Source organism: Hylobates moloch, unplaced genomic scaffold, assembly GCF_009828535.3.
Source record: "Hylobates moloch isolate HMO894 unplaced genomic scaffold, HMol_V3 SCAFFOLD_3, whole genome shotgun sequence".
NCBI lineage: Eukaryota > Metazoa > Chordata > Mammalia > Primates > Hylobatidae > Hylobates > Hylobates moloch.
Genome location: NW_026652278.1, coordinates 98842781 through 98858677, shown reverse-complemented (window position 1 = coordinate 98858677; position 15897 = coordinate 98842781). Strand labels below are relative to the sequence as shown.

At 44.3% G+C, this 15897-nt stretch overlaps 1 protein-coding gene across 4 annotated transcripts in view; it reads left to right on the top strand.

Annotated features, from left to right (window-relative positions):
• The window catches only part of PDSS1 (decaprenyl diphosphate synthase subunit 1), a 55487-nt gene that overhangs the window by 31158 nt on the left and 8432 nt on the right, over positions 1-15897 (top strand). For all 4 annotated transcript variants that reach the window (XM_032144877.2, XM_058436609.1, XM_032144881.2 and 1 more), the window contains 4 exons: positions 1900-2011; positions 2108-2217; positions 13239-13319; positions 13465-13578. In XM_032144877.2, coding sequence (XP_032000768.1) covers positions 1900-2011; positions 2108-2217; positions 13239-13319; positions 13465-13578 — 417 coding nt within the window. The remainder of the gene's footprint in view (positions 1-1899; positions 2012-2107; positions 2218-13238; positions 13320-13464; positions 13579-15897) is intronic.

Genomic DNA, 15897 nt, shown 5'->3' with positions numbered 1-15897 from the left:
GCCTCTGCCCGGCCGCCCCGTCTGGGATGTGGGGAGCGCCTCTGCCCGGCTGCCCCGTCTGGGAGGTCTACCACAGAGGCCAGATGCAGTGTGGGGGCTGGACGTGGTGGCTCATGCCTGTAGTCCCAGCACTCTGGGAGGCCAAGGCGGGTTGATCACTTGAGGCTAGGAGTTCGAGACCAGCCTGGCCAACGTGGCGAAACATATGAAAAATACAACAGACAAACCAACCAACCAACCCAGCAACAACAAAGCAGGTCTACCCTGGAGTCATACTCTAATTTTTTCTATTTTCCTCCCTTTCTGATCCTTTATCCCACTTTATTTTTCTTCCTTTTCCTTCTCCTTCTTCTTTGTCAAAGACATAGAGGATTGAGTTATTATCATTGATCCATACAAAGTCCCTCTCTCATTTATTTTCTTTAATTCCCACCCCCCATTTCTATTCCCCGTCTTCCCATGTGCAAGCTTCCAAGATGTGTGATATGCATCTTTTTGTTTGTATGTATTTTTAGAAAATGTTTATTGTTTTGTGTGCAAAAAAAATTAATAAAAAATAAAATAAAGAAGAAAATTCTGTAAACTCTAGCCTTTATGACTAATTACTACAGAATATAACACTTACGGCCGGGTGTGGTGGCTCATGCCTGTAATCCTAGCACTTTGGGAGGTCGAGGCAGTTGGATCACTTGAGCCAGGAGTTCGAGACCAGCCTGGCCAATATGGTGAAATCCCATCTCTAGTAAAAATACAAAAATACCTGGGCATGGTGGTGTATGCCTGTAGTCCCAGCTACTCACGAGACTAAGGTGGGAGGATCGCTTGAACCCGGGAGGCAGAGTCTGCAGTGAGCCGAGATTGTGCCACTGTACTCAAGCCTGGGCAACAGAGCAAGACTCTCAAAAAAAAAAAAAGAATATAATATATATCTTTAAATATGCAAATTAATATGATATCTAGGGTATATTTGATTATAGCATATAATTCAACTATTCATACAATAGTTTATAACTAGTTGCTAATACAGTGTAGACATCCATCACAGTCAAAAGAAGACTGGAAATATGTTGATTGCTTAGTGTTCAATGGAAAAACTTTTTTTTTTGTCTAGGAATGAGGGGCAGTGTCACATAGTACAAAAAGCATTTCACTTGGAGCCAAAATTATTTGGTTTAATTTTTATTGAAAATAACATGTATCGTGCCATGCTCTGGGGTGTGCACAGTACTAGCTGCGACGATTCCTACTCTGAGCTCCCACTCCATCCCACCCTCCCCACTGCCCTGGGAGCATAGAGACTAGAGCATCACTGACTGGTACGCAAGGTATGATGGTCGCAGCGTGCATGGGTGTTGTACTCACACAAAAGGGAGGGATCGGGGGGAACTTCTTAGAGGTGGCATCTGAACCAATTATGCAAATAAGTCCACCCAGTGAAGAATGAGGCAGAACTTTTTGAGCAGAAGGAACAGTAAGTGGAAAGGCACAAGGGAAGAGTGAACATCCAGTGTAGTGAAACTGAAGGCAGCTGCATTTTGGTGGGGCTGGTGGGTGAAGCTGCTCTCCCTCTCCAGGCATTGATGTCTTCAGCTGTCAACTGGGGAGATGGACATGGTCATCTCCGAGAGCCAATCCAGTTCAAGCATGTCCCAAATCTGTAACCGATTATTACGAACTGGGAAGAGTGACATGGTCATCTCTGAGAGCCAGTCCAGTTCAAACACTGTCCCAAATCTGTAACTGATTGTTACAGACTCCTGTTGAGGAAGAAGAAGGTAAAAAAACCTGCATCCCAGATGAGCCCCCACATCCGCGAAGCTCCCTTCCAGTCAGTTTCATCGTTGGCTCTACTGCTCTGATGCATTTTTCTGAACGTTTTTCCCCCTTGTCTTTTTCTAGGCTGTTCTTGCTGGAGATTTAATTCTTTCTGCAGCATCTATAGCTCTGGCACGAATTGGAAATACAACTGTTATATCTATTTTAACCCAAGTTATTGAAGATTTGGTGCGTGGTACGTTGATTCTGATTTTTGTTCTTTGTTATTCAATCCTGGTGTTTAGCCAGGCAATAAAACAGCCTCTCAAATGACTCCTTTCCTTCTTTATAGGTGAATTTCTTCAGCTCGGGTCAAAAGAAAATGAGAGTGAAAGATTTGCACACTACCTTGAGAAGACCTTCAAGAAGACCGCCAGCCTGATAGCCAACAGTTGTAAAGCAGTATGTACGTTCTGTCTTGCTTCAAGTTAAAGCCTCATAGCTCTTTTTTGGGAGCTAATTTTCCTAGAACATATTTCAGTGAAGAATCTTAAAATAGTATCCAAAAATCCCAAGAGGTTAATGAGGAAAAGAATGACATCCCCAAACAATAGAGGACTTCTGCTGTGTTTTCATTTTTGCCATCTTCTTTTGGTATGCAGGCGTTGACTTTTCATCTTTTCTTCCCAAGAATTGAATCAAAATTAGCTTTCCCGCACCTTCTCCAATCTGATTGCCAAACTGTATCATTTTGAACAATTTATCATAATTTCTCTAATAATTGATGTCACACACACTTTCTGACACTTCACCTTTTAGAAATGAAGTGTTCTGTTCTTTAATACAATATTTATCCAGGAAAAGATATCTGTTAGATTGTACTAGCATTCTATGTACTTTTTTTTGTTTTTTGTTTTTTGTGGGTTTTTTTGAGACAGAATCTTGCTGTGTGGCCCAGGCTACAAAGCAGTGGTGTGATCTTGGCTCACTACAACCTCCACCTCCCAGGTTCAGGCAATTCTCCTGCCTCAGCTTCCCTAGTAGCTGGGACCACAGGTGTGCACCATCACGCCCGGCTAATTTTTGTATTTTTCGTAGGGATAGGGTTTTGCCATGTTGGCTGGGCTGGTCTCAAACTCCTGGCCTCAAGTGATCCACCCACCTTGGCCCCGCAAAATGCTGGGATTACAGGCATGAGCCATCGCACCTGGCCAATCCTTCTAATATTTTTACATGAACTATAAACAAGTCCTATTTCTTCAGACCACAAATTGAGTATAAGCCATAACTGTTTTTCCCCTTGCTTTCTCCTTCCCTCCACTGTGCATACACATGTATACATTTTTTTTTTAATGAGTAATACCTTTAATCCGTAGACAAATGTGTGGTATTCATCATTAGTCCAAGAATGAGAAACAGTCTCTCCATAGAATTGTTTATCTGCCCATCTCTAAGCCTGACAGATACACAGAGACAAAACCTGGACAAATGACATTCCCATGTAATTACAGCCACAAAACAAGGAAGACCTGTAAGGGTCGCATGTCAATTGCTGTCATGATAGACTCCTAACATAATTAACAGGTAAAGAGAGCTTTTGCTCAGACCTCTCAGGTGAAAAATCTCTTGCTGTTAGTGTCTCTGTTTTGAAAAGTGTCAAGAAATGTGTATTTGCAAGCCAGAAAAGAATGAGGACAATCTTTTCTTCCAAAAGAGACCTAATAGAAACTTTAAGGAATGTGAATTATGTAGAACATGCCAGCCACAGTCTCGGCCACTTTTGTCTTTTTATTAAAAGGGCTATTATGTTTTTATTTCCAAGAAATTATGTGGTGTTTTTTTTTAAGTGAGATGGAAGAAAGTATAGACACGAGATGCTAAATAAGAGAATAGCCTATTTTAAATGGGTGTTCTAACACTTTTACAGTAATCCTTTATATATTGTCATGCCCTGGATTGCCCAACTCTCCCTAAAGGTCAGGATCCATCCTCTTAACACATTGGGGTGCCTTAAGATTACTTACTAATATTTATCCTTAAGAGGATGTGTTAAGTGAGGCTCATTGATAATTTAACAAGTTTGAGACTGCAAACTTAGAAGCATTAGCATGGTCAGGCCAGGTGGCTCACACCTGTAATCCCAGCATTTAGGGAGACTGAGGCGGAAGGTTTGCTTGTGACCAGAAGTTCAAGACCAACCTAGGCAACACAGCAAGATCCCCATCTCTACTTAAAAATAATATTAAAAAAATAAAGTCTTAGAAGCATTAGTAGTAGTGAGACTATTGGAATTGGAAACACCAAGACTTACTGTCTGCACCACGCGGACATCCCGCAGGCATGGGGTGGAGCGGCACCAAATTGGAGCTAGCACAGAAATTCACTCAGTGAAGGAAGCTCACAAAGGGTCCAAAGAAATGGACCTGAGTCATGATAGAGAGGTTTCCTTGTGGTCACTGTTCTCTGTTTAAGAAGCCAAAGATAATGCACAGGAATTCTTTTATAAAGATATGCACCTCATTCTTCAAAGATTAGCAGCTGAACGAACAGTGAACATGTTAACGTGGCTGGACCCTTATTAAAAATGAAATGTTTCATGCTGCCCACTAGGGGGCATGCTGGCATCGTCCCAGCACTACCTCCTTTTCATGTGATTTATTCCTAAACTCCAGAGCTCTTAGAATAATAAAGCAAAATGATAGTGTGAGCTATTTGAATAAAAGTTTCTATATTTAAGTGCCTATGGGTGGAAATATTCCAGAGGTGTTATGGATTCAAAATGGCTATTTTTATGTACCGTTGGTATTTAAAATGCAAAGCCATGCGAGCTCCAAAGAAATGCACGCAAAGCAAATTAGACACACCAAAAAGAGGGGAGGAGGAGAACTGAAAGAGCAGAATTATTACAGAAGAAGAACTAATGGGATTGCAAAATGTATTGAGAATTGGAGGGAAACTTACAAGCTGCATTCTACTAAGGATACCATTTCTTCATCTCCCTTCCTTTTTTTAGTGAAAATAATATTAAAATCTAAGAGAGGGCTGTCTAGGGGGATTGTTTTGTGATTGACTGATATTAAAATAGAATCCATTTTAGGCCGGGCACGGTGGCTCACACCTGTAATCCTAACACTTTAGGAGGCCAAGGTGAGTGGATCACTTTAGTCCAGGATTTCGAGACCAGCCTGGCCAACATGGCAAAACCCCGTCTCTACTAAAAATACAAAAATGAGCTGGGCATGGTGGTGCATGCCTGTAATGCCAGCTACTTGGGAAGCTGAGGCAGGAGAACCACTTGAATCCAGGAGGTGGAGGTTGCAATGATCACTCCACTGCATTCCAGCCTGGGCAACAGAGCGAGACTCTCTCAGAAAAAAAAAAAAAACAATTCATGTTATTATCAAAAGATGACTTATTTATTTACATACTCGCTTGCAAAATACATTTTGTACTCATGTAAAATACATTTTGTAGCTTACTAATGAAGACTGTGGCTTGTTCCCCAGAAAATCTGGTGAGAATGAGACCTGAGAGGTCAGGGGGCCTGTCCCGTTGTTGTTCAGCCAGACAGTAGCTGAGTTGGGACTTGAACCCAGAGCTGGGTATGGTAATCCTGCCTTGTTTCTCTCTCTCTCTTTTTTTTTTTTTCTGAATTTCTGTTCTCTCCAGGGCTGCTTGTGGCCTGGAATTAATGGGCTCTCTTCCTATTACTTGATTTTCAAAGCCTCAGAGTGACACTCTTTTTTTTTTTTTAATTCATTTTTTTGAGATGGAGTCTCGCTGTGTTGCCCAGGCTGGAGCACAGTGGCACGATGTCAGCTCACTGCAACCTCCACCTCCCAGGTTCAAGTGATTCTTCCACCTCAGCCTCCCGAGTAGCTGAGATTACAGGTGCACACCACCACATGCCACACCTGGCCTCTTTTTTTTACAATGTTCATATCTATCTATAGGCCTCATTCAGATCTTGCCAGTTATGAACTGTTATAACAAAAGGGAAAACATATTTTTCTGTTCCAGCATCCAGTCCAGGATCTCACGTTGCATTTTGCTGTCATGACTCTGTAGTCTCTTGTCATCTAGAACAGTCTTTCTTTGCCTCTCATTACTTTGGTATTTGGAAGAGTGCAGGCCAGTTATGTTGTTGAACCTCTCAGTCGGGCTTCTCTGATACTTCTCAAGATTCGATCCAGGTTATGAATGTTTGGCAGGAATACCACAAGAGCGGTGCTGTCCTCAGCTCCTCACACCAGGAGGCGCGTGCTGTCTGTCTGTCGCGTTACCGGTGATGCATGCCTGGATCACTTGATTAGGATACCGTCGGGCCGGTCACAGTGGTTCACGCCTGTAATCCCAGCACTTTGGGAGGCCAAGGTGGGGATCACCTGAGGTCAAGAGTTCAAGACCAGCCTGGCCAACATGGTAAAACCCCATCTCTACTAAAAATATAAAAAATTAGCTGGGCATGGTGGCGGGCACCTGTAATCTCAGCACTTTGGGAGGCCAAGGCGGGTAGATCACCTGAGGTCAAGAGTTTGAGACAGACCTGGCCAACATGGTGGTGAAACCCCATCTCTACTAAAAATTCAAAAATTAGCCGGGCATAGTGGCAAGCGCCTGTAATCCCAGCTACTCTGGAGGCTGATACAGGAGAATTGCTTGAACCCGGGAGGCAGAGGTTGCAGTGAGCCGAGATGGCACCATTGCACTCCAGCCTGGGCAACAAGAGTGAAACTCTATCTCAAAAAAAAAAAAAGATACTGTCTGCCAGATTTCTTCAATCTAAAATTACTATTTTAACCTATTTTGGGCAAAGTATTTTCAGATTATGTAAATATTATTCTGATGGTTGTCAAATGGCTGTTTTTCTATTTTCATCATTTCTTCTATATCACTCTTCTGCAAGAGAGTTGGTATTCTATTTTTTTTGTTATTATTATTTCATTCTCAAAAGAGGTGAAGAGTTGGTATTCCATTGTAAGGAAGCTCTTAACTGTATGGGCTCTTGGATTCTTATTTTATTCTGTATCTTTTGTTTTTTTTTTTTGTGACGGGGTATCATTCTGTCACCCATGCTGGAGTGCAGTGGCGCAATCTCAGCTCACTGCAACCTCCACCTCCCGGGCTCAGATGATCCTCCCTCTTCAGCCTCCTGAGTAGCTGGGATTACATGCGGCTGCCACCATACCTGGCTGACTTTTTTGTGTTTTTAGTAGAGACGGGGTTTTGCCATGTTGCCCAGGCTGGTCTCAAACTCCTGGCCTCAAGTAATCGCCCACCTCAGCCTCCCAAAGTGCTGGGATTACAGGCGTGAGTCACCACGCCTAGCCATCTTATTTTATTCTGTAGATTATAACACTGTCATTATTTATTTTAATACTCAATTATCCAACCTATGGCCAGTAGGGGAGGCCCTTTAACCTGGCTCTGTCCTCCATCATTTTTTCAGCACCCCATTTCTGGCAGGAGATATTCAGCCCTGTTATTCACTGTTCTCCAAGGAGCCCACGTTCCTTTTGGTGGAAAATGGTGTTAAGAAACCAGAATTTGAGTACTGGGTGTCATTGTTTCTAGACCCACTCAATGGACAGAGCTAGGAAATACATGTGTGTATTATATGTAATGTAGGTAGATACGTGTATATCTTTCTGTACCCATCCATACTTACTCAAAACCATGAGGTATCAAACAGATAATTCCAAATCCATCTAACACCACAGGATTTGTGGTTTATTCCAGGATTCCATCTTTCCATATTTGTAACCCCCTTCCCAAACAGTGAGAGACCTGGCTCCTCTTCTCCACGGTGTATTTATTTGCACAATCCGAGAATATACCATAGGAGTTTACAAATTCACGACTCATATCTCTGTGAAAAACAAACCCAGTAGCTAGAGTTCAGTATTTGTTTATCATTCCTTTTGTCTTGGGCCTGAGGATAATAGAATCAAAGCACTGTTCAAAAGTTACCTTTCTCAACGTATCAGTGTGGTTATGTAATTATTTGGAATATATTAACCCATTTATGCCTAGTGTTCCATTATTGGAATGCTAAGCTTGTGGAGTTATTTCTATCCTACTGCTCAAGGTCATTACCAAGGTCTGATTTTTCACAAAACAAATTTGCAACCTCCAGCATAAATTTGGGTTCTTTTTTTTTTTTTTGAGACAGAGTCTTGCTCTTTCGCCCAGGCTGGAGTGCAGTGGCGCCATCTTGGCTCACTGCAAGCTCCGCCTCCCGGGTTCACGCCATTCTCCTGCCTCAGCCTCCCGAGTAGCTGGGACTACAGGCACCCGCCACCACGCCTGGCTAATTTTTTGTATTTTTAGTAGAGATGGGGTTTCGCTGTGTTAGCCAGGATGGTCTCGATATCCTGACCTTGTGATCCGCCCGCCTCGGCCTCCCAAAGTGCTGGGATTACAGGTGTGAGCCACCGCACCTAGCCTAGTTGGGTTCATTTTTATTCCACTTTAGGGATTCCCTCTCATTCTTGCTGATTTCGTGTTTTGGTTTTGAGCATTTTGTTATTGTTGCTGTTGTTTTGAATGTTTGAAACAACATGGCTGGGCACAGTGTCTCATGCCTGTAATCCTAGCACTTTGGGAGGCCAAGGCAGACGGATTGCTTGAGCCCAGGAGTTTGAGACCAGCCTGGGCAACATGGCGAAACCTCTGTCTACAAGGAATACAAAAATTAGCTGGGCGTGGTAGTGCACACCTGTAGTCCCAGCTACCTGGGAGGCTGAGGTGGGAGGATCACCTGAGCCCTGGGAGGTCGAGGCTGCAGTGAGCCGTGATCACACCACTGCACTCCAGCCTGGCAACAGAGTGAGACCCTGTCTAAAAAATAAAAAAAATAAAAAAAACATTAATTTAGTTCCAAAAGTCAGAACTATGCAATACAGTAACTCCCTTTTGCCCTGTTCTCTTCCCCTACCCCCTTGTAGGTAAGCAGTCTCGTTCATTTCTGGTTCCTCCTTCCTGGGTTTCATTTTGCACAAACAAGCAGACACAAGTATGCTATCTTCCCTTCTTCCTTACAGCAAGAAGTAGTACCCTAGACTACTCTGCTTTCCTTTTGCATTTCTTCAGTTAACAGTTAGGAAAATGATTCCACATTGGTTTGTAGGATCTTCCTCATTTTTAAAACCACTGTATCAGGGCTGGGCATGGTGACTCACGCTTGTAATCCCAGCACTTTGGGAGGCTGAGGTGGCTGAATCACAAGGTCAGGAGTTTGAGCCCAGGCTGGCCAACATGGTGAAACCCCTTCTCCACTAAAAATACAAAAATTAGCTGGGCGTGGTGGCGCACACCTGTAATCCCAGTGCTTTGGGAGGCCAAAGCAGGTGGATCACCTGAGACCAGAGTTCAAGACCAGCCCGGCCAACATGGCGGAACCCCGTCTCTATTAAAAGTACAAAAATTAGCCAGGTATGGTGGTGTGTGCCTGTAATCCCAGCTACTTGGGAGGCTGAGGCACAAGAATAGCTTGAACCCAGGAGGTGGAGGTGGCAGTGAGCCGAGATGACGTCACTGCACTCCAGCGTGGGTGACAGAGTGAGACTCCATCTCAAAAAAATTAATAAATAAATAATTTAAAAATTTTTTTAAAAGCCTCTGTATCAGATCCCATTGTGTGGACATAGCATGGTTTATTCAACCAATCTTCTATACGTGGGCATTTAGGTTTCCAGTTTTACAATTACAAACACTACTGCAAGGGCTGACCTTGCATAAACCTATTTTTGTGTTGTGAGAGGAGTGCCTGCAGGGTGAATTTAGGGGTAATTGCACATGTGGTTTTGTTAGGCACCACCAAATTTCCCTCTGTTGGGTCTGTACCAGTATGTGTTTCCACCAGCAGCTTTTCAGAACCTCTTTTCCCACAGCCTTACTAACTAAATGTGCCATTACACTCTTTGAGTTTTTGCCAGTCCAGTAGAGGAGAATGTATTGCAGTGGAGTTTTAATTTACATCTCTCCTTTCTGAGGGAGGTGGAACATTTTTCAGATGCTTAAGGGCCATTTATTTATTTGTTTATTTATCAGAGTCTCACTCTGTCACCCAGGCTGGAGTGCAGTGACACGATCTTGGCTCACTGCAACCTCCACCTCCCGGGTTCAAGCAGTTCTCCTGCCTCAGCCTCCCAAGTAGCTGGGATTATAGGCGTAAGCCACTGCGCCCAGCCCTTCCCAATCTCATTGAGACACGGCTTATAAGGATGTGATGCAAGGTGTGAACCTTCCCCAGAAAGAAGTGCATATGCACAACACAGCCTGGCTGCAGCATCTGCTTCAAACAAAACAGTCAGCCAAGCTCCAGTTTCTTTGATTTAATCATTCTTCATGCTCCACCCATTTCCGGAAAGATGTGAGGCATCTCTCTGACGCTGAGTACAAGTCTGTGCACCTCTTTGCCTTCTTCTATGTTGTGCTATGTTGCGTCTAATTTGTGGCAGTTGTTTTCTGTTTTCCTGCCACAGATCCAGGCATTCCTGACCTGGGATGGGGAAACAGGACTCTCTGGCATGGTCTTTATTCTACCCCAGGGAAATCTCAGATAGTTGAAATCTGAGTAGTAATGTCCCTTCGTCATGTGTCAGGCAGAAGCTGCCCACTAAATAAGCTCTGTGTCAGCATGTGTGGGCACAGGGGGGACAGTGCAGACAGACTGCAGCTTTGTGCTTACTTGGACACATTCCTTGACCTCTTGGAGGTTCTATTTTGTTGCCCAGCATAGAAGCCGCACAGCAAAGTGATAAAGAGAACAGTGTCTGGAGCCAGACCGTCTGGGATGAAATTCAGGTTCCAGCGTGTTGGAGCCATGTAATGCCTGGTACCGTCTGTGCCTCAGTTTCTCGAACCTCATAAGTGACTTAAAATGTGAGAACTCTCAGAACAGTGCCTAGCACATAGTGGACACTCAGGAATTTTTGGCTTTTATCATCACCAACCACATAATCCATATTTGTGGGATACTGTGAGGTTTAACTGAAATCATACAAAGTGCTCATCATATGTGCTCCACACATTTTCATCCATTAAAATGTTCACTAATAGATTTTTAGGCTGGGTGCGGTGGCTCACGCCTGTAATCCCAGCACTTTGGGAAGCCGAGGCAGGCGGATCACCTGAGGTCAGGAGTTCAAGACCAGCCTGAAACCCCATCTCTACTAAAAATACAAAAATTAGCTGGGCGTGGTGGCACACAGAGGTTGAGGCAGGAGAATCGCTTGAACTTAGGAGGTGGAGATTACAGTGCGCCCAGATCGTGCCACTGCACTCTAGCCTGGGTGACAGAGAGATTCCGTCTCCAAAAAAAGAAATAGATTTTTAGAAAATCTTTCCCTTTTCAGGAAGAAAGTTTATATTCTCTGTGGCTCTATGTTGAGGAAACAGCATTAATCTCACTACAGGAGACTGCTTCACTATCAGTTATTTCTACCTAGGGATATCTTGATTCCCAGTATCATTCTGTCCTGAGCCCGGCACATCCCAGGCTGCCCAAATCTTGCCATGCTCTCCTTTGAGCCAAGCTGATCTTAGCGTCTCTCAAAAGTTTCTGAATTGTCCCCCATGTGGTCTCCCAGACTCTTTAGTTGAAAAAAGGAACCCTCCCTGACAGCCCAGGGGTCAGTGCCTGCTCGTGGGAAGGTGTTTGCTGTTGAAAGCAGTTATGAGCTTACTGTTCACTCAACTCAGTGGCCACCTGACCCTTTATGGTGCATGCAATTTTACCATGTACTTAATGGCCAAGCACTACATAGTCAACAGACCTCACTAAGTTGTCAAAAAGCGTTCTCAGGCTGAGAACATTATGCGACCTGGCTTTAGTTGGCAGAGGTGCGTGGACACTGCCAAGGCTCCTATTTCTGGTTCCAGTGGATGAGGAGGAGGAGGAGGATTATTCGTAATAATGGCAAACAGCCAGGTGTGGTGGCTCACACCTGGTAATCTCAACGCTTTGGGAGGCGGAGGTGGGAGGATCACGAGCCCAGGAGTTTGAGGCCAGCCTAGACAACATGGTGAGATGCCATCTCTACGAAAAAATTAAAAATTAGCTGGGTGTGGTTGCGCATGCCTGTAGTCCCAGCTACTCAGGAGCCTGAGGCGAAAGGAAGCCTTGAGCCCAGGAGTTCAAGGTTGCAGTGAGCTAATGATCGCACCACTGTACCCCAGCCTGGGCAACAGAGTGAGACCCTATTTCTAAAAAGAGATAATAGCAAACACATACTGAGTTCTAACCAGGCGCTAGGCAGTATACTGAGGGCTTAAATGCAGCATCACGTCTGTTTCTCACAGCAACCCTACAAGGTAAGTGCTTGTGATTTCTACATTGTACAGATGAGCGAGAGAGATTCAGTAACATGCCGAGGTCACCTGGTACTTGTAGAGGGCACATATGCAGCCCCACAGTCTCATGGCAGAGCCCACGGCGCTGCACCACACTGACGCCTGAGCAAAGTTCACTCCCTGACTAGAGAGCCACAGAGGCAGGACCGAAGGTCAGGGGACAGGGTTTCCTAGCATCTGCGAGCCTTACAGAAAGGCAACTGCACAGCGCTCCAGCTGGCTTTCCCATGGAGAGTCAACAGAGACAGTTCCTCTCCAGCAGAACACAGACCGTCTCTCCCCTCCCCCTTGTTGGTTTTACCCAGGCTTTGTTTTCTGAAAATGTGGCTGGGCCTGCTTAACATGCTTAGCAGGGCACTGGGAAATGCACTTCAGTGGCCGGTGCCAGCTAGCTTTTTGGAGTTTTGAAAAGACTTTCAGAAGTCTTATTTCTCCCCCCTTGAAAGGAGGGGAAAGGGTTTTTATACAGTTACTTCTTTTGAAAGAAATGTGGAAACAGTGGGACCAGTGAAGTTCCTTCTGATAATAAAAGAGTGATATCTGTGTCTGAAGCAGGAGGCTTGAGACAATTTTTATGGACATACCAAGAAATAACTGCTTTCAGAAACAGGTGAAATTCCCAAAGATGATGAAAAGAAAGGACTACAGATGGGGAAATTGTGTGTGATTACATTAGTATCTCTTCCTGAAATGAGGGATACATTGATAGAGATGATTAAAGCCAACAGTAATGGGGCTAGCTTGCCGAGTGCTAGAAGTCAGTATTTCACAGATGGGGGTCTGTTTCTTTTGCATGTCAGGAAGGTTTACTTAGCATGTTACCAGCAGAACTAGTCCAGTTGTAGCTCAGTTTTTCCTAAGCAGTGGGAAAGGCTGCTTATCCTGTCTGAAAGCAGGGGTTGGAGAAGGAGAATTTTCTTAGAATTTAACAACACAATCTGAGACTGAACTTCTGTGATTGGAAATGCGGTTTTGTACATGCTTGGTGTCCCTCTGATGTCAGCATCTCCTGATTGTGTATAATCTAGCCCTGCTGCCTCCTATTTTAAGGAATTCCTTCAGCCAGGGGTCAGCTGCTTTGTTGCTGCCTGGAAGCAGCTTATCTCAGAATGCTCTTTCTGTTTCAGGTCTCTGTTCTAGGATGTCCCGACCCAGTGGTGCATGAGATCGCCTATCAGTACGGAAAAAATGTAGGAATAGCTTTCCAGGTTAGTATGCTGTTTATTTGTAAGAATGGTGGCGTAGTGATACAGTCAGCATTCTCCCCTAGTGTGTAATCATCAAAATAGTAAGAACAATGGCAGCAATGTTGGCATGGCGGTGCTCCTTACATCCCATTTTTCCTGTTGCCAGCTAATAGATGATGTGTTGGACTTCACCTCATGTTCTGACCAGATGGGCAAACCAACATCAGCTGATCTGAAGCTCGGGTTAGCCACTGGTCCTGTCCTGTTTGCCTGTCAGCAGGTAGGTTTTACAAACTCCCTTTGACACATCACTGCATAGTCCCACAGAACTGATGTCCCGCGGCACAGCTGATGGGAAGATTGCATAAAGGAATAGATAGGAAGGCATTCAGATAAGAGATCACAGGTCTGCATTTGATCCTGGCTGAGTGAGATGTTGGGGCTGGTCATTTCACCTTGCTAAGACTGTTTCCTTATCCGTAAAATTGAGAAGATCACCTTTCTCCCAGGGTGGTTGTGAGGATTAGCTAAGATCCTATTTAAGATCTTTGTGTCTTGTGGTAGGCCGTAGGCATTTGAGGTAGCATCATGATTATTTCCATATATTTTGGCCACTGGCAAAGTGAACAGTTTCTAAGTCTTGATTATAGGACTGGACTTTGGTGGTCCTCAGAGCCCCTTAAAAGGCATAGGAAGCATCAAGGGCCTTCAAGCGTAAGAAATTCTCCAGTTCTAGAAGTTTAATGAGACTCTGCTGTTCTGAGAGAGGCTTTAGAACCTCGGCCATTGCCTCGAAATGTCAGGAAGTCAGTGGAGTGCAGTAGACCCACATAGTTCCTTCTTTCTCTGGATTGAGGGACTGAGTTCCCCTTAATGTGAATGAAAGGCTTAGGAAGCTTCAAAGATGTTCCCTCGACTGACAAAGCAGACATCCTCACAGCCTCCTCCAGAACCTGGCCACATGGCTTGTGGCTGTACTGAATGTTACTTGAAATAAGTGAGACACATTAACTGGTATTGGAACATCTTGTTAATAGATTTTCATCTTAGTAGTATTTAATTTGTTATGTTGCAAAGCAGTAAGATATTCATCACCGTGCCATGAAATTCAACATTAGCTCTTTGGTCTAAAATTATAGTAACTTTTGGTCTTTCAGAGATTTTGCCTCTATTCTGTCTTCACGTTTACAAAGGTCAGTCATGTCCTCCATAAAATTCAGTGATTCCACTGTGATACAGAAAGCACGGCCCTTTCTTTTGGTGGGTTTCTGATTGGAGAGAGGAAAGGTCATCTTTTACCCACTATCTAGCACAGCCATTGGCAGCATGATTCTTCCCAGGGGAGGCTGACATTCTGGGTGGCTGGGCCAGGCTACTTTGGCAACTTGCTAGGGCTATGAATGGAGATGTTGGGGCACTCGGTAGGAACACCCGCCCTCATTATTACAAGGCTTCCATCCTCTCAAACTTTGGAGGCTGAGGTAAGAAGTGAAAGGTATGCTGTAAATAGGTCCTCTCTCCCAATGAGACTTACTTGCCAGCCCAAAATCAAAGAGCATAATACATGTGCCCAGTTTTGACAAAAATTTGTAAGACCTCCTTTAGTACATTAAGGCATGAGTGAGGAACATTTGAGCCGTGTAGATGTTATGCTGGGGATTAGAAAAATGAGGCAGTGGCTGCCACCACCTATACAACTGCGAACATTACTTCTCAGATACTTGTTAGTAAACATGAGTGAAGGACAGTAAGATGAACTGAGTGTGCTGAAATCCAGCTAGCTTGGTAAAGATTCCTTTACCTAGGCTCAGATTATCAGGATAAAAGGAAAAAGCCTTTCCCTGGAGAAGTCTATGAAAAAGTTTTGGTTGCTCTATTTGTAAAAATCTTCAAATTGTTAAGTACTTGTTATGAACCCCAGGATACTAAGTTACCGGTTGAGTCCTACTTAAACCTTAAGGTGACTGGGTGAGAGGAGGCTGGCCTCTTCGGACTGTGTTTCACTCTGAATATATTTCAGAAGAAACTAACTTACTTTCACCTACACAAACAAAGGAGTAGTGGCTATCTCTGCCTTCATATATAGTGGGGGAAAGGGGAAATGGACCTCTTCTACATAGTATCTGTCAGTAATCTACAAGAGATTGAAAAATGCTGGTTAAGGCCGGGCGCGGTGGCTCGTGTCTGTAATCCCAGCACTTTGGGAGGCCGAGGTGGTTGGATCACGAGGTCAGGAGTTCAAGACCAGCCTGACCAATATGGTGAAACCCCGTCTTTACTAAAAATACAAAAATTAGCCAGGCGTGGTGGTGCATGCCTGTAGTCCCAGCCACTCGGGAGGCCAAGGAAGGAGAATCACTTGAACCCAGGAGGCAGAGCTTGCAGTGAGCCGAGATCGCGCCACTGCATTCCAGCCTGGGCGACAGAGTGAGACTCCATCTCAAAAAAAAAAAAAGAAAGAAAAATGCTGGTTAAAAAAAGCAAGCAAAAGGAAGAAAAAAGATTACTGTACCCCAAGCCATGGTTTTATGTGTGCTTTGCTGGGAAATCCCAGTCATGAGGCACCTACTCACGCTCACCAGACAGCAGTGTTCTCCAA